At 38.7% G+C, this 26827-nt stretch overlaps 1 protein-coding gene across 1 annotated transcript in view; it reads left to right on the top strand.

Annotated features, from left to right (window-relative positions):
* The window catches only part of ABCA12 (ATP binding cassette subfamily A member 12), a 144452-nt gene that overhangs the window by 40949 nt on the left and 76676 nt on the right, over nt 1-26827 (top strand). Inside the window, 11 exon segments of the mRNA XM_042457768.1 lie at nt 404-4471; nt 7057-7172; nt 8615-8721; nt 9425-9678; nt 9766-9878; nt 12813-12937; nt 14130-14303; nt 17286-17450; nt 20015-20216; nt 22550-22689; nt 24538-24657. Coding sequence (XP_042313702.1) covers nt 404-4471; nt 7057-7172; nt 8615-8721; nt 9425-9678; nt 9766-9878; nt 12813-12937; nt 14130-14303; nt 17286-17450; nt 20015-20216; nt 22550-22689; nt 24538-24657 — 5584 coding nt within the window.

Here is a 26827-nt window from a genome sequence, read left to right as displayed (position 1 = left end):
TTTGGATGGGATTAAGTCAGCCTAGGAAGTACTCTTGTGTACTCTTCAGTCTAAATAGCCTTTCTTTTATCAGAACAAACAGTGGTGTTATTGTTTTCAAAGCAAAACAACTCCAGTCCATTACACATTATGCCACAGGTGGGGAATCTGTGGTCCTCCAGATGTTGGACTCTAACTGATTAAATAATCACTGATCAATGTGAGCTAAAGTTCAGAAACATTTGAAGGAATATAAAAATAAGGATGCCAGCTTCCCCATTCCTGCCTTATACTACAATAACTTTGTTAAAATTTAAAATGTCACAAGGTAGTTGTTTTTGCTGCATAGATTAACATGACTATTCTTCTAGAAATTGCTCTTTTTAATTTCCATTGAATTGTATTTCTACATTTTTCATTTTAGAAAAATATTCTCTGCTGATTTTATGGGTGAAGACTTGGTTGGTGAAGCAGGTCATCTCTCAAAAGAGCTCTCAAAAGAGATGAAGAAGTTTCGGCAACTTCTCAAAGATCTGCAAGGGAAAGTTAGTACTGCTGATCTGAAAAACTTGGAGCTCTTCAAAAGACATGAGAACAACACGATATTGAGATTGGCTGAAATCCTGCAGTGGCAAATGGAAGGTGACAGAAATAATACATCGAGAGAGCTATTAAATAAGGATGAAATCAGTGAACTCCACAACTTGACTCATCTTCAGCTTCAGAATGGCTTCAAAGTGTTGCCGTTATTTAACAAAAGGACCTATTTAAAAGAAACTCAAAAAATCTACAACTTTTTCAAAAGCATTTGGGATCTAGCTTTTTCAAATAAGACTAACTTTAAGGAAACAAATGCATGGGAAAACATTAAAATGTTAATTTCCCACAAATTTCCTTACACATCTGAAAAGCTTGAAAGATACTTAACTTCTGTTGAAGAAGTGCCATCTTTGTTTGCAAATTCACTGCTTAGACCTACAACTATTGAGAACTTTCCCGAAAAACTCCTGACAGTCCAAAACATCTTTAATATCATCGCAAATGTTAAGACAAGTCGTACTTACTTACTGATCTCCACCTTGACTGGCATGATGGAGGAAATACAAAATTTCCTTCGTGAACCTCTGTGGAATGAATTCAATACGTATTGGCATATTAGTGAAAAACTGAGGTCTGCAAAATGGAATGATACAGACATCATTGTTTATGGACAGGTTTTAGATATTTTGCACAACAGTCTACATATCCCCCACAATCGCTCAGACCGACCTTTGAAAAAGGAACTTGAGCAGCTGACTAAATATGTAAGCCGCTTACTGGAAGCGAATGGTGTTGAAAGCAGAGGACCCAATGTCACCATGGCTTTAGATGCCATCCTGAAAACTCTACATGTGTTAAACGACTTGGAGGAAAAGTACATTAATGAATTCGTTACTGTTAGTCCATTAATGCAAGTTGATAATGAAACTGCGCAAAGTTTGTTTCACATATTCAAGGAAGGAGTAGATATACTTTCTGACCCCAGGTTGACAGAAGCATCTGGTATTAAAAAAATAGATGGCCTCTTCCAGTATTCACAGATATTGCTTTTGCCGGAGTTGTATAGGGCCCCAGTACGGCAGAATTCTTCAACAGAAGCCAAAGTGTTGGACCTTTTGTATTTAACACTGAGCCCTTTTCTCAGTGAAGACATTCAGGCTAATGAAAAGCTGCCAAACTGCACTGTGAAAGACCTCCATTTTATCACAGTTGAAGTGTTGTTGAATAATGCTACACTAAATGAGGCCTTAAGAAGAAGCCACTGCCATTTCCTTTTTACTTCCACGGACTTCAAAATCCAAGCCACCCACCATCATACATTTGCTGAATTGTTTCAGCTTGCACTAAGAAATGTAAAAGCTAGGCTAGCTTCTGAGACGCTTCTTAAAAACAAAAGGAAATACTTTTCAAATGAATTTCAGTGTCTCATCAAATCGTTACAACTTTCATCAGGATTTCTCTCCAAACTGAACAGTTTCCATAACTACAAGAATCCCTGGATACAAAAGATGCATAAAAGCCTAATGGCCATTTCTAATGATCTCTCCCAAAGTAATGAGACCTGCCAAGTACCATTGTTTGGCAGTATGGATGTTAGGAATGAATCTTCTGCTTTACACATTTTGAGTCATTTTATGCTGAATGAATCAGAGGCTTATGTACCAAATGTATCTGGCAGTCCATCAGTCTGGAATCGTGCACTTGCATCTTTGATTTCACTGTACAGTGAACCTCATAAGAATGCCATTGTATCAAAGATGCTAGAAGTGAGCAAAAAAGCTGCTAAGGATTCAAAATGGGAGAATTTCTCCAAGGTTTTCAGTGAAGTTGCAGTTATGTTGAGGTCTAGTCAAAATGTGACAAATGCAAAGCAGTACATTCAGTTACTAGAAAAAACCAGAAAAGCCTTAATTCTTGTTGTCGCAGGATTAGCTCCCAATAAAACGGAAAACTACGAGTTCATTGAAACTTTAAGTTGGGGGATGAAACCTTCCAATTTGGAAGAGGTACTTGGTTTGTTCACAGCATCCTTCAACACAACATCTGACGTGGAATACCAAACTTATTTCAAAAACCTTTTTAATACCTTTTCCCCACCCATGGATGTTCTTGCTCAAAGTCTTTTCTACACGAATCCTCATTGGGAGGAAACCAAACAGGCATTGAACCTAAGAGAGATGGTATGGAAGAAGTTGTTTTTGAATAAGACCAATTTTAACTTGGCAACACTATGGGAAACAGTCCATAAAGTGATGTCTCTTTCAACGCCACTCTTACCTGAGAGCATGCAGTGGGATTTGAATGCAACACAGAAGGCCCCATTTTATAGACTTCTGCTGAAATCTACAACCACCAAAGACATTTTGGAACAGCTCTCAGTACTTTGGAATAACTGCTATAGTGAAACATATAAGAACATGACTGAATGCTATCCCTTGATCACGCATGTTTCAAAAATAATAAAAACAATCCAAAATACTATGAACAAGCCATGGGGGAATGTATCAACTGCCATTCATGAACAGCTAAGATTTTTTAAGGCAAATCGCAGAAGCCTAGATATGTACACAAGTGTTTTAAATACACTGCACAAATATTTATCTCTTCAGGATAATGATTCTCATTTTCCCTTCAGTCTAGAACTGGAGAGACTTACTAGACTTTTATCTCATGCACTCCAAGAGCATGAATCCTCCCAAAGCGATATCTCAGATACCATTAACACTGTCATTAGAAGTCTGTTAAGTCAGGAAAACTTTGAACACCAGTTTAGCACCAGCCAATTTGAAGCAATCTTTTCCTTATCTAACAATAGCAATAAAACCATCTGGAGAATTAATGACATATTGAGACAAGGGGCAGTAATACTTTCTGATAGAAGATCGGGTGAAGAAACCGTTAAAGGCAAAATGGCTAAGCTGTATGGTTTTTCACAGGTTTTGTTTCAAAAGGAGTTTGAATCTTTGTTAGGACACAGTACTTCAGCGGAAGGAAATATAGCAGATATCTTGCACTTATCACTGATTCCTTTCTTAAATATCAGGAGTCACAGAGATGGAAGGCCACAGAATTGCAGTGCCCAAGAGGTAATTGACATAATACTTCAGAGGTTGTTTAAAAATGCCACCATCCAGGAGTCCTTGAAACAAAGCCACTGTGAACTACTGTTTACTTCCATGGATTTTGAAAACCAAACAATGTCTCTGGAATTAGCAAGTCTTTACAGAAACAACAGTGAACGTTTTTCAAGTTCATTGTTATGCATCATCAAATCACTACAGTTTTCCTCTGACTTTCTTTCCCAAATGGACATTCTCTTCCATTTTAAACATCCTTGGATACAGAAGAGTTATGAAACTCTAACAGCAATCTCTAAACAGCTGCCTCCAAGTAATGCAACTTGCCCAATCCCAGTCCTTGGTGCTATTGATAGCGTACTTAGTTCGAACCCTTTAAATATTGTCCCTCCTTTTTTAATCAACGAAGCTGAATTTAGTTTGCAAAATTTGACTGGCAACTTGGAAGACTGGAGAAAATTGTTAGGGCTCTTCAGGCAATTGCAGGATAACCTTCTTCTAAATGCTCCTGTGAATGAAACTGGATGGAATAATTTTTCACAAGTCTGGAGCCTGGTGTCTCAATGGAGCCTAATAGAAAAGGAGTACACACAACTTGCTTTGAAACTAGTGGGAACGGCTCTGGGTCACAACATGTCAGTTCCAGAAATACTTGCCACCAGTGTTTATATGGTTAAAAAAGGCATGTTTTTGGATTTGCTGAAGGAGCTAAAAAAAGATCTGGATCCGAATTTTCTTTCAAACAGAAGCAGCCTGGGATATGGCTTTGATAATATTACATTTCCTGTTGCCCGCACTGTGGAAACCGTTTTGAGCAAGATGCTGCTTTGGAATCAAGAGAGACAAATATCACCTCCAAATGATTTAGTTGCACAGTGAGTCATCAGTTGCATAATTATCCTAAGAAAGACTAAAAAATATGCAAATTCTAGGATTTGTAATTTGTTATGGAACCAGAGCCGACAGTGAAGACTAAACAGTTCACAAAATTACAAATCCCAGAATTCTATGGTATTGAGCCATGACAGTTAAAGTGGTGTCAAACTGAGTTATTTCTGCAATGTGTATGAGTCTCAGTATGGCAGTTACAAAGAACGCTTAGGAATGTTATAAATGATGCGCCATATTGGGAAATCTGTTTAATTATGGCTGTAGTTCCCGATGCTCTAAATTCATATTTTTTAAACTGCAATAATCAATCAATCTAGTTTATTCTACAGTAGCTGACCAGGCTTTTGCATGTTTTTACTGCAGTGAGTGCAGCTGAGATTTAGGAATTAGGATTGCTGTCAAAAACTTGGTTAATCTGATGCAAAGTTCAGGTAAACTACCTATTTTAAGCAGAGATGTAAAATTTCTGGAAATTGTAAACTCATCAGGGGGATATTTTTTTCTAGGTTTCTTTCCCCAGGAAAAAAAGGATTTTTTAAAAAAATTAATATTAGCACTCTTTACAGATTGAAAGTCACTTTATTACATTAGGAGCATCAAATTTATTACACGTAGTTTTGCTTGCATAAAGTTATCATACCTGGTATATTCAAATTACAGTTTATTCAGACAATAATTGTAAACTGAATCTTTTTCTAATTTTTTTCATTCATTCATTCATTTGTTACAAATGGAGCTACAATGTCCTGAACTATAAAAAGCCTTTTAGTTTTCTCAATTTATTTTAAAAATAGTAAGAACCCCCCCCCCAAAAAAAAACCCCACCAACACTAGTAAAAATATATATATGCAAATTCTAGGATTTGTAATGTGCTATAGCACCAGAGCTGACAGTAAAGACTAAACAGCTTTGTCTCCTCCAGTTCTCCACAATGCCAAGCATACATAGAATCATAGAATCATAGAATCATAGAATCATAGAGTTGGAAGAGACCACTAGGGCCATCCAGTCCAACCCCCTGCCATGCAGGAAATCCAAATCAAAGCATCCCTGACAGATGGCCATCCAGCCTCTGTTTAAAGACCTCCAAGGAAGGAGACTCTATCACCCTCCGAGGGAGTGCATTCCACTGTCGAACAGCCCTTACTGTCAGGAAGTTCCTCCTAATGTTCAGGTGGAATCTCTTTTCCTGCAGCTTGCATCCATTGTTCCGGGTCCTGTTTTCTGGAGCAGCAGAAAACAAGCTTGCTCCCTTACATAAAGCACTTGTTCGAATAAAAGAGCTGAGAAAGGGGAACCAGCAAAAGGAATTGGAAGGATTAGATACTGAACATTGTCTTACACAAAACTCTTCCATAGTTTTTCAACATCCTTTTTAGGGGAGTATGGGGATGGACAGATTGGTGGCATCCAGCCGCCCCTTTACTGGCCGGATTGGTGCTGCAGCAACCGCACCCATCTGGCACCTAGAGAGCACAAAAAGGAGCCAGAAAACCCAGCTCCTTTTTGAGCCCTCTAAAGGGCGTCATAGCCATGGCAGTGTGGCTTTGTGATGCCCTTTTGGTGCTCCATCATCTAGAAGGGCATGCGGCATTGTGACATGATGGGATGGGGCAGAGTCATGGCATCCAGCATGCGGATGCTGCGCCGTGGTTCCACCTACAGGCTGGCACAAAGTGCCAGTCTGTAGAGCCCCTTAATGTATTATCACCTTGCCTGAAACATTCATCCTTCTAAAAGAAAATTTTCTATCATCCATTATTTTCTTTTCTTTTCTTTCTTTCTTTCTTCTTCCTCCTCCTCCATCTCCTCCTCCTCCTTTTTTTTTTTTAAAGCATTCTGGAAAAAATAAGTAGAGGAAACCAGTTTCTTTTTCCAGGCATGCACACCTTTAGATTTAAGGTGATTTAAAGCCTAACCAAAAGGGCAGGATAGTATGGGTTTTTCACCTGGGTCAGTCCCTGGGCTGGTGTAACTATGGGCTCACTTACCCACCTGCCGCCATGCTGTCGATCTGCCACAGCTGCATGCTCCTTACCTGCCACTGCCATTGTGTCCACTGAAGGAACTTGTTGTGCCCAGAATCATGGCACCTGGCTATACCCATGTCACAGGCAGCAGTGGATAAGAGGCACATGGCACCGTATAGTCTGCTGGCTGTTGCTGTGGGGTTTCCAGGAAACTCCACAGCAAACAGCAGGTCTTTTTAGACTGTATAAAGACTCCTTTGGGCTGGGATCAACCCAGGGCCACTGGAGACTGGCTGATCACTGTCTGGGCCTAATGGCCAGCATCATCTGGACAGGATGATTCCAGGACTGGGGGGGGGGGGGGCATGAGCTTTGGGGCCTTTCCGTATAAGTGTTTAGCTTCACCAGTTCCAATCTAATGGCTGCAGACTTTTCTTTGAATTTAGGACTTCCATTGAAAACTAAATGTATTGGTACATGTATTCATTTATTAAAATATTTCTATCTCACCCTCATGTTAAATCAATGAACATTCATTTTGTCATGCTTGCTGCATCACACTCAAGAAGCTGACCCCTTGCATGTTGATTTCTCTCAGGTTCCTGTTTTCAGAATTTGAAAATGCGTTTATACAGATGTCACCTGACAATGGCTTCAGATCATATTTGATTTGTATAATGAATGTCACTGAAAGGCTCGAGAATGAATGGACAGGTAATGTACCTTTTGTGAATGGCATACTTTTTTGCTTTTCCTGAAACTTTCCCCGTGGGCAGCTGAATACTTCATTTGGCAACTGAAAAGTATATTCACTGGCAGAAGTATGTTCCTCAAGTATAGCTAAGAACCTATGGTCCATACAAATCCTTCCCATGCTCCCCCTGCTGCTGTGGTTAGAAAATGAGTTCCTGACAGATGTGCATGACATTTGCTTATACCACGTCAAACACGTACACAAAACTAGTTCAATAGTATAACAGGTGTAATTTCTGCATAAAATATATAGTGACTGTATTTTTTGTGTTTAATTATTATTATTTTGAATAAAACATACTACAGAACCTTAGGTAAATTCCGCTAGTTTAAACTCTATTGAATTTAACAGAAAGTAAAGATTCTTCCTTCTAAATAATAAAAAATTGTTTGCTGGCATTTCGGATACATGTACTGCATCCTGAGACATGCCACACTGGATTAAGCTAATGGTGCATCAAAAGGTTTTCCTGCCAATTTGTGTCCTAGAACTAGCTATCTGTTCATTTCAAAAACTCAGATTTTACTTTTTGACTTTGGAAAGTCTCCAGGGCAAATAAATATATAAATAAATAAATCCAAAATAAACAGCTAAACTTTTTTTTCCTATCTAAGGGCTTACACTAAAAACTAGGGAAAGACTGCTAATGAAGAAATAGCCTCTGAGCATGCAGAGTTTGCATTTCTCTCAGTGCTACAAAACCACGTCTTACTCGTGAAAATAGGGCACTTGGATTTCCAGAACATATGGTGTGGTTTGCCTGCAGATTTCATTTTGGCATCTATTTTTTGAAGTTAACTGGCTGTCCAAATTAGTGTAACAAGTTCATTTGTATATATATCTTCAGGTTTTGCTTTTACCAAAAGAAGTGGTTCTAACTGTGTTTAACTCTTTCGCTTCCAGCTGCTTTAAAACTCACTATCAGCCTCACCTTCATTTCCACCTGTAAAGGGGGGAAATATGAAAACATAACTAAGTTTTATTGGTAGCCACTTAAGGGATCTTATAGGTCGTAACTGGGGTGTTTGCTTTTGTATGTTTTTAATGTTTTTTATATTTTTAACTGGTTATACTCATGTGTTACTTTTAATTATGTTTTTAAAGTTGTACTATTTTCAAAGCATCTTTTAATTTAAGTAGACTAAAAAGTGAATACATTGGGCCCTTGATATCCGCTGGGGTTTGGCTCCAGGACCCCCCAAGGATACCAAAAACAGTGGGTGCTCAAGTTCCATTATAAACAGTGGGATAGTAAAATGGTGTCCCTTATATAAAAGGGCAAAGTCAAGGTTTGCTTTTTGGGTGTGTGTGTGTGTGTGTATTTGTGGATGGTTGAATCTGTGGATAAAGAATCTGTGGAAAAGGAGGGAAGTGTGTAATTTATTATTTGGTATTCTTCCAGAAACTTTGACTCTTCCACTAGAGATAGCACAGTTACAAAGGGTTCTTTTGACTCCCCATGATACTTACAAGAAATATTCATCAGTTCCAGAAATCTTGATGCTAAAAGTAAGTAGCTTTACAGTACTGATTGATTTAATATGAATACACATGCTTAGAGCAACCATTATCAAGGCCTAAGTGCACATTATGTACAAATGTATCTACCAAAGATCAAACAGATGGTTTTTGAGGGAAAATATCTTGTGTGGGAGAAATGGAGCACAGAAGTGAGCATATTCAGCTTAACCACTGCCCTGTCCCTGGCTGCTTCTCTGATTTAAATCTTCTGTCCCAATTTGCCTCTTCAGGTGATTACAAGGAAGAAATTGCTTCTGTTTTGGCAGGAGCAATCTGGAGAAGTGACAGGTGAAAAAGACTCAAGTATGGCTCCAACCCCTTAGCTTCTCTGATCCAAATCATCAGACTAAAGCAATTCTTGTATCTTTGTTACATACACGTGCATATAGCTTGTAGGGCCACCCTCATGTCACTAAAAAACCTGCCTCTGATGTTAGCTACTGTGATGACTGGTGGCTCCCATGTCTATGAGGCAAGAAATCTAGGTTTTAATCAAGGCTTTAAATGAGGTCCAGGTTACTCAATCCCTTAGTAAATAGCTCATTTAAGGCTGGTGAAAACCTGGAATGGGTTCACTGTCCCACTGACATGGGATTCACCAGCCATAACTAGTTGTTTAGGTTTCCTTCATCACTTTTCTATCATACATGTACGAATAACTGTTTTGTGCCTCTCTTGATTGTGTTTAAAGTTAAATCGCCTCCAAAACTTGACCTCACTCCTTTGCGACTATGAGAGCATCAGGTCATTGCAGCAAACTTGCCAACTGCCTGACGTTAGTTTTGAAGAGCTGTGTGATCAAAGTGAGTTCCACAAGAAGCTTCTTCGCAGTGTAGAACTAAGCAATCGTGTTGTGACCAGTTCCGTTAACCGCAGAAGGATGTCTGAAGAACTCCAGAAAACGTTTATTGGGGATCCCAAAAAACTCCAACAGCAAATTATCTGGTAAGACTTTCTTCAAAGTAAGCTGCATCATTGCACATTAATTTGCAAGGAAAAAATACTTACTATTTTTCTTTTTCTTTAAACAAGGTTGCAAGAAAATGTGCCACAGCTTCAATATTTTCATGATATCCCTGCATATATGGCATCTCTTGATTCTATAGTGAATATCACCAAGAATATAATACGTTCCAAGAAACAAGGTACCCCCCCCCATAATTCCTTTTTAAAAGCTATTTTAAAGCTCCCACCTAGGTTTTCTTTTCTTTTTTTAAATCCCGAAATGTGGAACAAGCTATTTCTTATGGTGTAAATCAAGTTTTAATCCCAATATGTATTTAAATTAATGGGACTCATTATTTATGCAAGTCCTATTGATTTCGGTGGATTCATTGATTAAAATTGAACTTTGTCCACTATCTTCCAAAAATTGGTCAGGGCAAGTGTTGTAGAGGTTGCTTGTTTCTTTCTGCACAGAAATATTACTTTCTGTATAGAAAAAGCTGTTTAGCAATAGCAATAGCAAGTACATTTCTATACTGCTTTTCAGTGAGTCACTCCTACGTACATAACATGTTAAAACAGTCATAGCAATACATGTAGTTCTTAATAAAAATGAAGGAACGTTAATTGGAAAGGTAGCTCTGTCCATTGTGGATCTACTAAGCTGTGGATTCTATGGATGCAGAATCTATGGATACAGAGGGTCAACTGTAGGTGATCCAAAAGTACACAGATGGCATCTGAAACAATAAAAACATAAGAAAGTGTTAGCTGGCCAAATTAAATGCCTTCCTGAACAGAATAGTTTTAAGGATGTGGCAAATAAGGAGCTAAATGACTCTCTTGGGATAATATATGTGTCAGAACTACTCAAGGAATAAAATATTTTATTACAACCAGTTTAAGTGTGGGGAGGGAGTTTAAAATAGTTTGCAGTTTATACACATTATTCAATGTGACAGATTTCTGTATGGCAGCCATCTTAATCTGTTAAAGGAAGCACAAACAAAAGTCTGGTGTCATCTGAGGCCAAGATCCCAATGGAACGAGTGTAACAATTGCGCTTGAAAAAGCTTTTTACAGGCTTGCTTGAGGAGGTATCCAATATTCCCTTGTGCTAACACTTCCCTGGATGCTCAAATTCAGTCTGACCATTTCAGAATCATAGCTTGACCTCCACCCCGATAACCAGTGGTTGCTCATGGGATGTGCTTGAAAGCTACCAGCCAAACTGCCCCAGTTACTGTTGGGCTTGATGCTTCTGTACTCCATGGGTATGTTGGTAGAGCTTTATGTTCTGCTGACTTTAAACAGGAACATGCCCTTACACATTTATTGAGAGATAAGTTTTCAGTCTGAAGCCACTTTTGGAATCGTTACTGTCCTTAGTAGTCAATTACATGCATGACATACCTACTTGGAAATGGGGAGAAAAATATTGACAGTGAGCCCAAAAGGCCATGAAATACAAAAGACAGTGTGTGATGTTTCTTTGTAAAGCTCAAATGTAGTAAGAAAGATAAGAACAATGGCAATTCATGAAAGCTGTTATTTGTGGCAATATACTCTGGAGCATTCACACTACAGTACACAGTTATAGCTCTGTGATTCCACTTTAACTATCATGGGAAAATCCTATGACATCCTGGGAGTGGCTGTATAGGGAGGGGCCTTTACAAGCCTCAGCCAAAAAGCTCCATTGGTACCTCTTATAAAACTACACATCCCAGGACTCCACAAAATGCATCCATGGCCATTAATGTGGAATCACAGTGCTATCATTGTGCAGTGGGAAAGAGCCTTAGCATCCATTTGCTATTTCCAAAGTTCATTTTAAATCTTGGTTTCTAATGAATCCCAGGGTGCATCTACATTGTAGAAAGAATGCAGTTTGACACCACTTTAACTGTCACTGCTCCGTCCTACAGAATCTTGCGATTTGTAGTTTTGTGAGGCACCAACACACTTTGGCAGAGACAGCTAAAGAAATGGTAAAATTACAGATCCCAGGATTCCATAGGATGGAGCTACACCACTTAAAATCCTGGCAAACTGTATCTTTTCTACAGTGTGGGTGCATCTCCAGAGAAATGTAGTAGAACTAATGGATTAATTCAACTTTGGCAATTTTATGCTGGAGTCTTTCTTTGAAATTCTTTTGCTGAGTAATGGTGATTTCAGGTCAGCAGCAGATTGAAACATTCACCCACTAGATTTTGAATGTTATTACATACATCAGGGTGCATGCATTTTTTTGTATGTGTAGATGCCTGAACTGTTTTTGGCCTATGTAGACAACAGAAGGACATTATTAAAAGGTTGTGCATATATCATATTGAATGCTGAGCTGGTGAATGAGCCCCTGACAGCACAGCTAATGTTATTCATTTCAATAATAGTATTATAATACAGTACTGGATATCTACTCAGGCAATACTATTATGGACTAATATAATCAGCCATATCACTGGGGGCTCATTCACCTGCCCATAATAGCATCATCCATGCCATTAGAGTGAAGTATTTTGTAAGGCAGGAAAATAATAGAATTAATGATTAACCTATTGCTAACAGCTAGGATTCAGATTGTGTTTAAATGGAAAATAGATGTTTTGTCTAGTGAGGATTGGTTAAAAAAAAAAGCAAATGGAATACATTGCTGATAGTGAAATTTACACATCTGACAGGATTTAGGGATTTAGGGAGAAAAATTGTATATCCGCAATTGGTATTTATTTCTAAATTTATGGCATAGAAGAGCTGGGCAATGTGTAACAAAAGTGGGATTATTCTGTGGACATTTTGGAAGGAATATGCTTTAATAAGGGTTTAATAATATCTTTATTATTTGTACATGAATGGAAAATGTTCAAGAAAAAAAACTAGTTTAATTTTGAACACCAGTGGCCTTAAAATGATTCAGCTGCTTCAGATTTCTCTTGGCGCAGGAATGCAAAATAATTTGTTGTTGTTTTTTTAATGGAATAAATCCTTGGAGTTCTTTTGCATTGAAATGTACCACATGGTGACACTCTTGAGGCATTTTTTCTTCTTTCTGAATTCTTCCTATAAGTACTCTATGTAAACAGGGTGAAGCCTGGAAGAAAATAAAAATTTTAATTTCTGTTTTAAAGACACGTTAATAGATCTGTTCAGAAATGTAGATGGACTCAGGAACGATCTCAGAAGTGTGGTAGGAATGTCACCAGAAAGTATTAAAGCTCTGATGGAAATACCGCTTCAAGAAAACAGAACACAGGCAAGTTCATTATGAAAGCTATTATATACTTAGCTGACTTTTCCTCATTCAAGACTCAGTACCATATGCACACAAAAGTGGCCATTAATATGGAATCATAGTGATATAAATGGGCTCTTGTTTCATTCTCAAGTGTGAAAGAAAAATTGCAGATTTTTTTTCCTCCTATTAAGTATGAATATGAGAGTTTTTGCTCATTACTTTGTTATCTTTTGCATTATCTCCCTGGGCCCAACTTTTCATTTTTGTGCAAAAGGTAATAGTTTTGCAACAAAAATGTATTTCATACAAAATATAATTGGTTTGGTCCAAGATCGTTATATTTTGTGCAAAACAGAGTGGCTTGTGCAGAAAAACGTTTTTTAAAACAAAAATAGTAAGAGGTGAAAAATGTTGTGGTGTTTGACAATTTTTCCAGCAGGTCCTTTCCCAAAATGGGCAAGAAAAATTGACATCCCTACATATACTCACACTCATTCTTATGCATATAGAAATATAATTGTGATTGCATGGCTGAGATCATTCTGTAGCCTATGTTTCTTAGTGATCTTTCCATTCATGGAGTATGTTCCTTTATAATTCAGTGGTAACTTTTCAGCTTACAGTATATCTTGCTAAAATTATGGATGGACACATGGTTTGACACCGTGGCCATCAAAATAAAATACAATGCTTATACATGAACGAAAAGGTCTTCAAATGCCAGCTGCTACTAAAATAGAAGTCCTTATTGTGATGAAGGTTTTGCTAACAGCACAAACTGGCTGCACAGAACAGGTTGAATTAATATTGTAATCACCTGCAGAAAACAAAGTGGTGCTTTCCAGAAAGTTCAACTGTTGCTTTTCCATATCAGTGTTTATAAGGTGCTCCTCTCTATGGAGGAACTTAGTGAAAACCCTATCTTGCCCTTAAGGAAAATGTTGGGTAACAGTAGCTGCTGGTGGCATGTACACTCAAAGGAACAGAATCTTTTAGCTGGTGTTCTTGCATGTAAAGACATTAAGGAAATTTCCCCTATATATTGACTATTGTGCAAAGAATGGCATCTACTGTTGTTGCTGCTGTGTTGCGTCAACCCCTTCGGAAGGTGGCTTTGGTCAATGTTCTAAAAGAGAGAACTGCCTGATTTATCCTCATTACTGAGAGAATTCACTGTTTACAAACCTGCTTTTTTTCTGTGCCAATACAGCTGATTTTCCAGATACTCCAGCTGGAGTCCTGCAACATTGATGCTGCTGATGCTAAGCTGGAAGTTGTAGCAAAGCAGTTCTGCAACTTATCACTCACAGAAAGGGCTGACAAATCTTATCTCTTGGGAGTCACATTTCTTCATTACCTGGATGTCTACAGCTTTGCGTACAAGGTTTGCATCACAAATTGCACTTTCAAAATATATTTCTAGTACAGTATAGGGATATGCATACTTACACACCACCTTATATGTTGTGAAGACCAGCATGGTGTCGTGTTTTGAATTTGCCTAGAACTCAGCCATGGAAATCTGCTGGGTGACCTTGGGCAAATCATATACTCTGAGCATAAGAAGAAGGCAATGGCAAACCTCTTCTGAATTAATCTGACCAAGAAATCCATAGGTTAGTGTGTCTATAAATCTCAGTTGGCTTGAAGGCACATAACAGTCACCTAAATGTTGTCTATGCATTGTCTAGACTAACACGCACATTTTCTGCTCTTTTGTATATCACAAGAAAGAAAGCGTAACTTAATTTAATGCCCCGTGTTTATGGTATTTATTTATGTTGTTGGTTCTCACTTATGCGTGAGGCTCTCAGACATTTAGAATACACCAAGTGCTATCTGGAAGAAACTTAATTTATAATTAAGCTCTGCTCAGTGCTTTCATGTTACCATTATTGCTATAAAATCTATTGCTGTGCCTCCATGGTTGTATATTTTTGAAGATTCAGCCCACGGCAGAAGATTCTTAAATAAATGACTTTGTAGAATTTCATAAAGTAATGATTAACTCCAGTCCAGCTCGAAATTGCAGTGAAGCACTCAGAGTTATAACCTGAATACTTAATTACAAAAGTAAATTAGGAATATAACTTTTCTCCCCTTTCACACTGCCACATCTCAATAAACAACTGTTTCCTTCACCCCCCCTGCTAATTAGGACTGGAACATTTCAAATGTCTAAATTCCTGTATTTACTCTGTTCTGCACTTATGGTGAATGCATTCCAAAAGAGCCCACTTTTACTGGGCTTCTAAGAGCTCAGAAGGAAAGCAAAATTCACCGATCTTATGTAAGGTACTTGTCAGAGTCACCCTTCTATCTCATTGCCATGTTAAGTTAGGCCTGCCTAGCCCTGTTGTAAACATCTTGGTAGCACAAATGTATGGGGAAGGGAGAGCAGCTATGGGGGGAGGGTTGTTATGTGAGAACCAAGTTCATGTAGCTGCTCGGTACTGTGTGGGAAAGACTGTTGAAGATGGGAGGGAGGAGAGTTTGAAGAGGTTGTAGAAGTGAAACTTAGCTTGTTGATTCAGATTTGGCAATTGACTCGCTGCTATGCAAATCTTAACTATCAATAAACTTGCTGCATTCATCCATGAGGTGTGTTCCTTGACTTAGAGACAGGGCACTATAGTACTTAGGCAAAGGTTACCTAAGGATCGATCCTTATGTACAATGACAGATCAAGAGGTGGTGCTTTTTGTATATTGTAATTTGCCTGATGAGGGCAGAATGTAGTTTTTGTGTGCATGGTTGCTTCAAGTTGGACTTGATGGTATAGGTCAGAATAAATAGAAGAAACTCACTTCAGTCTTGTCTTCTTGATTCTGGCCTTATATCCTTAGATTTTATTCCTTTCCTTGGAAGGCCTTGATAATAAGGTTAACATTCTCAGACTTATCCATACTCCTCTGCTGAAGGACAATGCTGTGGTTTGGATGAATACCTCCATTTGGTAGTAGACTTGCCAGGTCCTCTAAGGTTCAGATCCCTATGTTCACCTGGAGACAGATTCAGGGATGGTTATTCACAGGTCAGGGACAGAACCAGGAAGGGCACTTGGTAGATTGGGAGAAGACCCTAGTTGTGATTGGTACAGCAGTAGTGGCCAAGGAAGAGAGCAAAGAGTGAAAACGTTCATTGAGCAAAGCTTCATCACTTGGGTCAGTGGGCATGTTCAGCTTGTTGAAGAAAAGACTGAGTAGTGACATAATTATACTCTTTAAATACCACAAGGGCTGCCAGAGAGAGGATGAGGGCAGGCTTATTCTCTGCTGTCCCAGAGGGTAGGACCAGGTCTAATGGTTTGGAATTAGAGGAGAGTAGATTTTGATTGAACATTGCAAGAAACTTCTTAACAGTAAGAGCAGTTTGGCAATGGAATCAATTGCCTAGAGAGGTCATGGGATCTCTTTCTCTCAAAACCATAAGGTTGTGAGTTCAATCCCAGCAAAAGGGCTCAAGGGTGACTCAGGTTTGCATCCTTCCGAGGAAGTCGCTAAAATGAGTACCCAGCTTGTTGGGGGCGATTAGCTTACAGTTGTAAACCACTCAGACACTGCTAGTTCAGTATGAAGCGGTATATAAATGAAGCTGTTTGTTTGTTTTGTTTCTCTGAATGTCTTTTAAAAGAATCTGGACAGCTAGCTACTGGGGATGTTTCATCTGGAGATCCTGCATTAAACAGTGGGTTGGATTCAAGGGCCCATGAGGCTCCTTCCAACTCCATGATTTTAAGACTCTATATTTTGCTTTACTATTGGAGGAGGTATGAAAGTGCTATAGATCCATGAGGGCATGGCAGAGGAAAGTCAAATTTCTGACAAGGGGACCTGTATCTTCAACTACACTATGAATATCTTCAGTATCTTGTACTATGTTACAAGAAGAGTGTAAATGCTCATCTGTAAACTTTAGATGCCCTTGGAATTATTGTCAGGAAGTGGGGAATATTAAGGTCCTTGGCTGCTTATACCAAATGCTGCTGTGAAGAATGTGTTTTACTGTCCCAGATTGTTAAAATGCAGAACCATCTTCCACTCAGTTGTTTTTCAAGAATGTGTTTAAACAACGTATCTTCAAAAACTTTCTTGCCCTCTCTAAAGCCAAGGTGATTTTCAGAAAATGTGTGATCAGTTTTGAGCAGGGATCACTTGGGAAACAAGTTGTTCTCCTCTGCCTGAATTTGTCTCCAAAAACACTCTAGCCAATTTGGTCAGGATTTTTGTAGTCTGAAAATGTTTTGATCAGAAAATGCTTAGTACTCCCATTGAAATCAATGCACTCCATTTTGCCTGGATTGTGTCCCTTGTAAGCAAGCGCATTTAGTTTTGACTATGATATTTATGCCTCTTGTCTGTTCTAGATGTTTCTCCCCAAGGAGTTACAAACTTCTCTGGATCAGGTATTGGATCTTCTGAAAGAACTGGACCACTTCAAGAAAAAGATTGCTTCAGATGTTCGTCCACTTTTAGATGCCATTCATTCTCTTAAAAAGCTGCGTCAGTCAAGAAATGCACCACTGTCTAAGGTTCGTTTTCCCTGCCCAATAGGCATACAATAGGAATCCTGAAAACTAATTATTGAACAGTGTTGGTGACACACCAAAAATATTCAACAATCAACAAAATATGTATTATATCTATAATAGAAATTAGTACCTTCCTCATAGATTATGGAAAGGGTTTTCTGATAGCCAGCATGGTGTACTGATTTGGGTGCTGGACTAGCATCCAGAGTCCAGTGTTCAAATCCTCACCTTGGGCAAGTCATATCCTCTCAGCCTCAATGGCAAACCTCCTCTGAACAATTCTATCCAATAAAACTATGTGATAGGTTCACCTTAGGGTCAGAAATCATTTGAAGGCACACACCAACAGCAACAATTTCTAATAGGATAGTAGGAGCCACGAAGTTACAGTAAAGCCAGTACATGATCTTCATTTACTGTACTTTGCAGTGCAAAGTTTTGAGTAAATCTGGACTTGTTTTTATTTATTTAAAATAGTTTCCCTCTATTTTTTCTATACTAAATGTCCAACTCCAAACAAGGCAGGAAAAAGTTTTTTAAAAAACAAAACAAACCCAAAAGCCAGTTTATATAAATAATAACATCCATTTTACAAAAGCACTTACAAACCATGGGGTGGATAAATTCATTTTAAAAGCATTTTAGCATCCATACAAGCCTTGAATAAAGTGGAAAAACATAAATGTTTTAACCTGATGCAGAAATCAAAATTAGCACCAGGGAATCAGTAAAAGGAAGAAATTTCATAACAGATGTACTATTACCACAAAGTCCCTTTTCTCTTTCAACTTTCCTCAGAAGATGAGACCACTGATTATTATTAATTCATACATGAACAGAGGTCCATCAGAAACACTAGTCCTTTAAAACCTTTAACTCAGGCACTAAACCTGAATTGTGCAAGGAAACAAACTGGCCGAGAGTGGAAGTCATTTAGATCTGGGGGTTAGTAGAGTTTGATGAGACAGTATCGCTTCTGCTTGAGACTTCTAAAATAACCCTCCCTAAGCTGCAATCCCAGGATTCCATGGAATAACATCAGGCCTGTTCAGACAGCCAAAATAAAGCTGCTTCGGTCACAATGGAGGTATGGTTTTTCAATGATGCATGCATCCTAAGACACCAGAAGCCACACCAAGCCACGCTCAAGTCCTTAGGGCTGGAGCTGGCTTTGGTGTGACTTCTGGAGTCTTAGGAGCATGCATCATTGAAACCATACCTCCACTGTGACTCGAAGCAGCTTTATTTTGGCTGTCTGTAACAGGCCTAAGATTGTCTAGTGTGAATGGGTCCTTGGTGAGATATGTCCATACTAAGATGTTCCACTTAGCAATCTATTTGTTGTACCCTGGACCAAGTGACGTTTCCCAGTAGTCTTCATAGGCAACCCTGTGGAGAGTGCATTGCAGCAAACTAAAGTAACTGGGTGCTACAAGAACATGGATAACAGTGGTTAGGTCACATTTTTGCAAGAAGCATCACAGCTGTTCTACAGTAACTAGTTGCAGTTACTATGAGCAACATAAGGTTTTGAATTAGACCATTCATCCATTTAAGCCTGCCAGCAATAAAATCAGATTTGGGGAGCTGAGAGACAAAGCAGTGGGTGGGAAGATAGCTGGTGGGTATTGAAAAGGCTTTTCACTTGAACTGCTTTGAGGAGAACATGTGGGGAGGTGCCAGAGCAAAGCAGGGTTTACATGAGAGGAGGGATGTCTCACTGGCTCAGGTTCATCAGGGATTGCTTTGTGTGAGTCTTATCTCCCTTCATTTTTTTCTACATCTCCTCACTAAAATGGATTGCAAGCCTTCAGTATAAAGGAATCTATTTTCAGAAGGACAGCTGTGGTAGTCTGCAAAAGAAAAACGGACTATAGTAGTAGATGTATGGTTATAGAGGGGAGAAATTGTAAGCAGTCAAATCAAAGGGAAATGAGATGCAAAATGTGTGAATGAGAAATATGTTAAAGTGTGTGTGTGTGTGTGTGTGTGTAAAAATTGGTCCAGTGTTGATAGTAACACAGTCATTCTGGCACAGGCGAGCTAATTAACACACTGGTAGTGGGATAAAACTTTGCAATCTCAATTCAGTTGAGATTGCAGCAAGACGGTATCGGTACAAATAGCTGAATGCTACCCCTTTGGGAACATTACAAGCATCAAAATATAAGTACAGTGCAACATAAAGCTTTTGTTCACCATAGCTTTGTTTAATGTACCTCCATGCTAAGCAGAGGAAATAACTATGTCAGCTATCAATTTTGTTGCCTTTCTTAATAATTTCTGTAGTTACTGTCAACATACAAAATGCTCTGCAGTTTGTTACTTCATCATCTTTACATATGAATGTTTAGGAAGTCAAGGTAAGATAAATAGATTTTTCTAACTGACCTTCATGAGCCAGTGAAAGATTTTAATATGATTTTAACTTAACATCCACACATAGAACTAACCATTTTTACACCCATCCTGGCTTCTGATGATACATGGTGCAATATCAGTATTATTTAATGTATATCTTTGAATCTTTATTCTGTCAACATACTGTCCTTTTGCTTCCACAGGCACTTAATCAGGCAAACAACTTAACCACAAATACAGGAATATTTAAAACCATCTCGAAAGCTTTCTGCAACCAAGAAATGACTCCTTTGTTTTTCCAATCTTTGTTGCCTGATTTTGAAGAGCAGAACAATTACTATTCGTCTACACAAGATGAGCAAGTGCAACGTATTATGAAGAAATATGGTATTCCTCCTGATTCAAGTGAGTACTTAGATTGTAAGTCAAAACATCTTGAAAAATCAGAAGACCACAATCCAGCAAAATGATCAAGAAGAAGCGGGTTCCAGTTAAGTCTCCCTAAAGTCAGTGTCATTTGAGATAGTTTCACCTTAGCCTCTTTTCACTAGGATTTGTCATAAACAAGAATATGTGAAATCAGTCAGTTACTATCTCTAAAATAGTCTTGCTTGTCTGAACAACCTCAGTCATTGGGGTCTTTGCACCCTCACATTTATGAAAAAATAAATTGCACAAAAATGTGCATTGTATGAACAAGCCACCACATGCTCAGTAACTAGTTGTACTAGATGTGGATGAGATTATGCATTGGAATGTGCCTCCAGTTTGTAGTCATCTTGTGCTGAACCCTCAGAAAAGAGCATCATTGTCTATATCAGTTCAAGCAGTGCTGTCAGCCAAAGCCTTTTGCAGAGTTTCACACAGCCTTAGCTTTTCAGAGATTCTGGATGCAACCTCAAAGTCTGCATCTGATCCAGTGGGAACAGAGACATGGCTTAGGTTTCCCATAAAGTGCTCTTTAATATCATGACTGAGCCACAGAGTGTTAATCTTCATTCACATGGTTGCAATCTCTATATGGTTACAACCTCCACACTTCAGTTTAGGCCCAACTCTTGTTCATACAGCATTTTATGTTCAAAGGAATTTTGATACAACTGGTGCATACAGAGAATGTCAATCTGTATAAAGAAACCTTCTAACCACTGCAAACATGCATTCATGATATTGTGCTTATTGGTACCAATAATTTAACCTGAGTGATGCACAAGAAGCAAGTTAATTAGTTCTAAATGTATCTAAGGTCTTTCCTTTCCCTTCCCTTAATTTTCAGCCACTGGGTGACCTTGCTACCTTGTAAACTAATCAGAGGTCAATGTGATTTAAAGAGATGTTTTGAAATAATTGAAACACAGACAATTTTCTGAAGATGCCAGCCACAGATGCTGGAGAAATGTTAGGAAGAAACTCTTTTAGAACATGGCCACATAGCCCGAAAACCCCACAAAAAACTATGGATGCCGGCCATGGAAGCCTTTGACTTCACAATTCAATAAGAATTTATTGTTTATGTGTCTGTCACTGCTTTTTTATTCCAGAATTGCTTTCTTTCTCGCCTCAAAACACTTAGCATGAAAGCTGTTTTAACTTTGTAGCAAGTAGGTAGCTAGTAGAAATTTAGAATTTCAAACAAATTTAGAGATCGTATGCGAGCTTTACAACTGTTTATAATGAGAAGATATGACTTGTTAGAAAAGACAATAACGCTTGGTAAAGGTAGAAGGCAGTAGGAAGACCAAATTACTATCCTGAGTCTGAAAGATCTGAGAAAATCTGTTGATAACATTGATGGGGTCACCATAAATCAAAGCTGACTTGGTGACAGTTATCAACAGCAACATAAATATTAAAAGTCATAAAAATAAGGATTTCTATTTATCCTTTTGTTTCAAAATAAGGTGAGCAGGGTTTTATTCCTGTTCATGTTAGCATAACAGCAAAATGATGCAAGAAGGAGGGGAGCCACTGTTTTGCATCAGAGCATATCTTTTCTATGTGGAGCAGGTTAGTCCAGTGGCAAAAGATTTCAAGTAGCAGTGCTGAAGAAGACCAACCTCAGAAATTCTTCCGTTGCCATTCAGTCCCATGACAAGACTTTGTTAACTGACCAATGGTTTGCCTTGGTTTGCCATTTTTGGATTTTTGTAGTGGCCCTCCAGCCTATGCGAGATCAGATTGTGCAAAATATGGATCTATGAATGGATAGAACTGAAAATGTAAAATGTAAAAACTGACTTCACAAGTTGCTGGCTTTTGAAGATTTGTTGGAAAGAAATGCAAACTTTGAACCCTTTTATGGGAAAAAGTTTATATCTGAAAACTGAAGCAATTTAGGCAGTAGCTGAAGTGGCTTTAATACATTGCCAAATCTCAAGTCCCCAATGAGTTTGGCTTTTGTATTCAAAAAGGTCACTGCTTTTATTTCGAGGAGTTGTTTTTTTTCTACTATACTGACATTGGCTCCTCTGAGCTCCAAAAGCTCCATTTAACCTTAAACAGAAGGGGTTTTTGCTAGAACAATAAAAATCTTGTTAGCTGAGTTCAGCAGTGGGAGATCTTTGGGGAGGATTAGCTTTGTCAAACAGCATCACATCAATATGTGAAGACAGGGCTTCCTTGGGATTCTACAAGAATCTCCTACCCTCTGGCAAGCATCCTCTTTCAGACTTGGTACATCTGTGTTATGTGTGCTAATTTACTCCTCTTGTGTTTGTGTTTGTTTATCATTTCTGTAGCACAATTCTGCTTATCATTCTTTCTGGACTTGGTTAGAACACCTACAGGGGCGTTAATTTGGTCTTTCCTAAAGCCCATGCTGCTTGGCAAGATTCTGTATACCCCAGATACCCCAGAAACACGAGCAATCATGGAGAAGGTAATGTCACGCTCAATAAAATCAATAGTTCTTGGTGATTACAAAATGCTTGGTACTTACAGCAGACACCAATTAGAAGGTTGTTTCTTCAGTAACTTGGGAAAGTGCAGAATTCGTAATGCTAATGAATCTCCAGAATATGTGACTTGCTTGACAAGAGGCCTTGCTACTCAGAAGGAATGCCCCCTGTGTTACTAGGAAAGCCTGTTTGCAGGAGATGTGGAGAAAAGGGAAACCACCATCTTTCCACCTCCATATGTCCTTCTGCTTCCCAGAAACATGTGTGCTTTGCATAGGCTTTGGGAAGAGAGACCAATCATGCAGCTGAGCTGCACATAGCAAGGTGGGTCCTTTCCCCAGGCAGGACTGAAATCAAAGGCTTCACTCAGCTGCACCTGTGGTGGATATAAAGAGCTGCCAGACTGCTCAACTATAAGTCGACCTCATATATAAGTCGAGGGCAAGTTTTCGGGCCCAAATTATGGATTTTGCTGTGGATAGGTCGAGGATAAAACTTAAGGGCATATAGCAAAGGATCTAAAGGATGAAGCAAAGTAAAACAATGTCAAAGAACTTACAAAATTCTAGCAGATATAACTACTGTATATGCTTAGTCTTAAGGCTGGATGAATGAGGGAATATAGAGGGTAAATGCTTCCAGGACAGATTATACTCTTGCTTTTCACCAGGGGATGCTTCTTTCTTTTAAATAAGATATAAAATACAGTACTTACATTGACCCATAGATAAGTCGACTCAGGTTTTTTTGGGTCAATTTTTTGACCTACATTTCTAGACTTATACATGAGTATATACAGTAACTTCAGCTGCATTGCCATTCATCTTATGATTTGATTTCTAATGTGTATAATGATGATTTTTGTTACATTTGTTTCATACTTACTGTGTCTCACAACTTTGGCAGTGTGGCATAGGGCTTGTTCTAGTTTTCAGGGGACAGGACTAGTGCATTCTGTGGGCCCTCCTTTTGTGGGGATTCCCTTAAGGGACTTTGGGATGCAGTCAGTCAGGCTGAGACCACCTTAGAGGCTGTTGGTCATGTCTCACCACCAGGTGACAGGGAATCACACAGTGATGTGCCCTCATATATTCAGTGATTGCCACTCCAAGTCTTACCTCCTGAAGTTGGGCCAGAGTTGGGTACCACTGACTAACAGGTGGATTAATTGAGAATAAATCTGGTCCTCATGCCAAGCTACACTATACATATGTATGAGCAAAGTTGGGCCTTTTTTTATCCACACAAACTATGTGTGTGTTTGGTTCTCCTTGATCCACAATGACTTTTGTGCAAGAACTGCAAGCTTCTATTAAGCCCTGGTGGTGCAGTGGTTAAATTCCTGTACTGCAGTGACTCACGCACAAACCATAAGGTTGCGAGTTCAATACCAGCCAAGGCTCAAGCTCGACTCAGGCTTGCATCCTTCTGAGGACTCTAAAATTAATACCCAGCATGTTGGGGGAAATTCGCTTACAGTTGTAAACCGCTTACAGACTGCTTAGTTCAGTATGAAGTGGTATATAAATGAAGCTGCTATTGCTATTGCTATTCTATTAAGCAAAATGAGAACACTCTCAAACAAAGCAAGTCCTCAGAAGTGAAGAAATATGTACACATTTTGATTGCCAAATTTGCTTCGAAAACTACAGTTGCCATGTTAACAGTGCCCACTTGCTTTTGTGAATGGGGTGGCAAATTAAATCTGGGATATTATGAGTTTGACTAAAACTTTGTTTTGAGAGCTTTGTCACATTAATCTACTTAATTGCCTGGATTTTTTTTTACCAACTCTTCAATTTGTTCTGTTTTCTTTCATTTGTTAAAAGTCTAATTCAACATTGAATCTCATGGCTGATTTGACAAAAAAATCCCAGGAATGGTTGGACAGTTCTCCATTGCTCATGGATTCACTGGCTATGTTAAATGAAACTATTCCAGTAGTAAAGGTATGAAATATTTACTTCACATCTTGTTAATAGACAGTGTTGGCTTTGTTTGGTGATAGCTAACCTGCAGGTCTGGATGAATGGTTATGCATGGCATCTGACAGTATAGGATTCCAGGTATGCTGCCCTATTTCGGAGCTCCCTAGTATGAAAAATATTAATTCCTGTGTCAGGTCTGTCCAAATACATGTGAAAACTGGGAAATATTCTTTCTCTTCTTCACAAAGAAGAAATGAACTTTGCCTAAATATCCAGACTTGGAAACCTTTAATATGCCAGGGGACTGTTCATGATGAAGACTAGATTCATTTGCCCTACTGTCAGAATGCTTTCCCCCCACATATTTCATGAATGGAATGAACAGTATCTTGATCTAAGTATGTGAACTGTGAGAGGTGTGTGTGTGTGTGTGTGTAGAAGAGAACAGAATTAAAATGATCAGCATTTGGACCTCAATCCTCCCCCCCCAAATATGGCCATATAAATAACCTCCCTGAAACTCAATGGACTGGGTTTTATGGGTCAGACAGAATTTTTTGTATATTGTTAATGCATATGGCACTAGTGCAGACGTTTTAAATGACTCTGGAGCCCAATTTTACCCTTGGCATCTGCTACAGATCACCTCTCTTCACTCCCAAGGCTCCAGAAAACAAAACAAAAAACTCCACCAAAAATCAGAATCGAAAATGACCAAAAGTAACTTCTAATTTCAAGAAAGTCTTCAGTTTGGGTCTTCTGGGCATGCTTTGTTTGATATGAGAATTTTGCTTCTTGGGGTATAGTCCTCATTGTAATAATGAAACAGGTTCTTGTTCTCAGGCTTGCATCCTTCTGAGGTCGCTAAAATGAGTACCCAGACTGTTGGGGGCAAATTAGCTTACTTGCTAATTAGCTTACTTGATGTTCACCGCTATGATCATTGGAATAGCGGTATATAAATAAAACAAATTATTATTAAATTAAAAATAAAAATAAAAATACCCTGGAGCTGGTGGAGGCCCTCAGTGAAGTATAAATAGAAAGGAGAGACATATGGAGCTCTTGGGCTGCATGTTTCCCAAACCTGTCTGGAATCATAAATTTAAATAAGAAAAAGAACCATTAATTTCCCAATAAACTGCCCAATTAATCAACTTAGAATATATCACTGTGTTTATGCCAGTGTCATGCATTCCTAAAGCTTCTTAATATTAATTTAGTTCACCTATATAATAGTCCTGCTGTATTATAGTTCATCAGTTTCATTTCCCTGTATTGTAAAATTAAATATTCACTTCAGTATGTTTCTAAGCTGCTCAGAGTATCCACATACAGTACAGAGAATTCCCTTTATTCATATAGGCCCTACAAAGGGCAACCTTGGAAAATGCTTTGGGAAGTTACTGTTAGTGAAAATTGTTGTTACTTGCCTTTTGATTAAGATGGGCTTTGGGGACTCAGCTGCACAAGCTTTTTTATTGAGGTTCAAGCCCAGTATAAGAAATCACTTCTAAAGACTAGCCTAGGTTAGGATTGCCAGATCAGCTGTATTCTCTTCTCTAAGATTTCACAGCCACAACGTGAAATCAAGGGTGGGTCTCTGTGATGCAGCAGAGGCAGGGGAGGCAAAAACTGCTTCTGAACCTGTTGATTGTTTACATGGAATGAAGGCAGTCCAAGTAAATGCGTGCAAAATTTGTGTGAAAACTAGCTAGGCAGCCCAGAGCCATGGAAGAACAACAACAATTCTAAACATATTTTTTTACAAGCAAAAAAATGCACCCAATAGCTGCAGCAGTTGCAACCATTCATACTAGTGATCCTATCACACTGCACTTTTATAGCACTATTATTCCACTTATATTGCTGTGGCTGCCTCTTGTGGAATCCTGGAATATGCAGTTTAGGGAGGGGCATTTAGCATTCTCAACCAGAGAGCTCTTGGCCCTCACTAAACTATAAACTCCAGTATTCTATAGCAGTGAAAATGGAATAATAGTGCTATAACAATGTAGTGTGATATTGACTAGGACTTTAATCCAGCAAAGTCTTACTTACAGAGCACATGACATATGGGAGTTTTTCCAGTCCTCTACACTGCTGTGGAAACTTGTGGAAGGTTCATTAGCAGCCTGCAGGTAGTTCTCTCCCACAGGCCATGTGCTCTGGCTACCAGGTCTTTGTACAA

This window comes from Sceloporus undulatus, chromosome 1 (genome assembly GCF_019175285.1).
Source record: "Sceloporus undulatus isolate JIND9_A2432 ecotype Alabama chromosome 1, SceUnd_v1.1, whole genome shotgun sequence".
Taxonomy (NCBI): Eukaryota; Metazoa; Chordata; class Lepidosauria; order Squamata; family Phrynosomatidae; genus Sceloporus; species Sceloporus undulatus.
The sequence above is the reverse complement of the archived record's forward strand: the minus strand, read 5'-3'. Positions and strand labels throughout refer to the sequence as shown.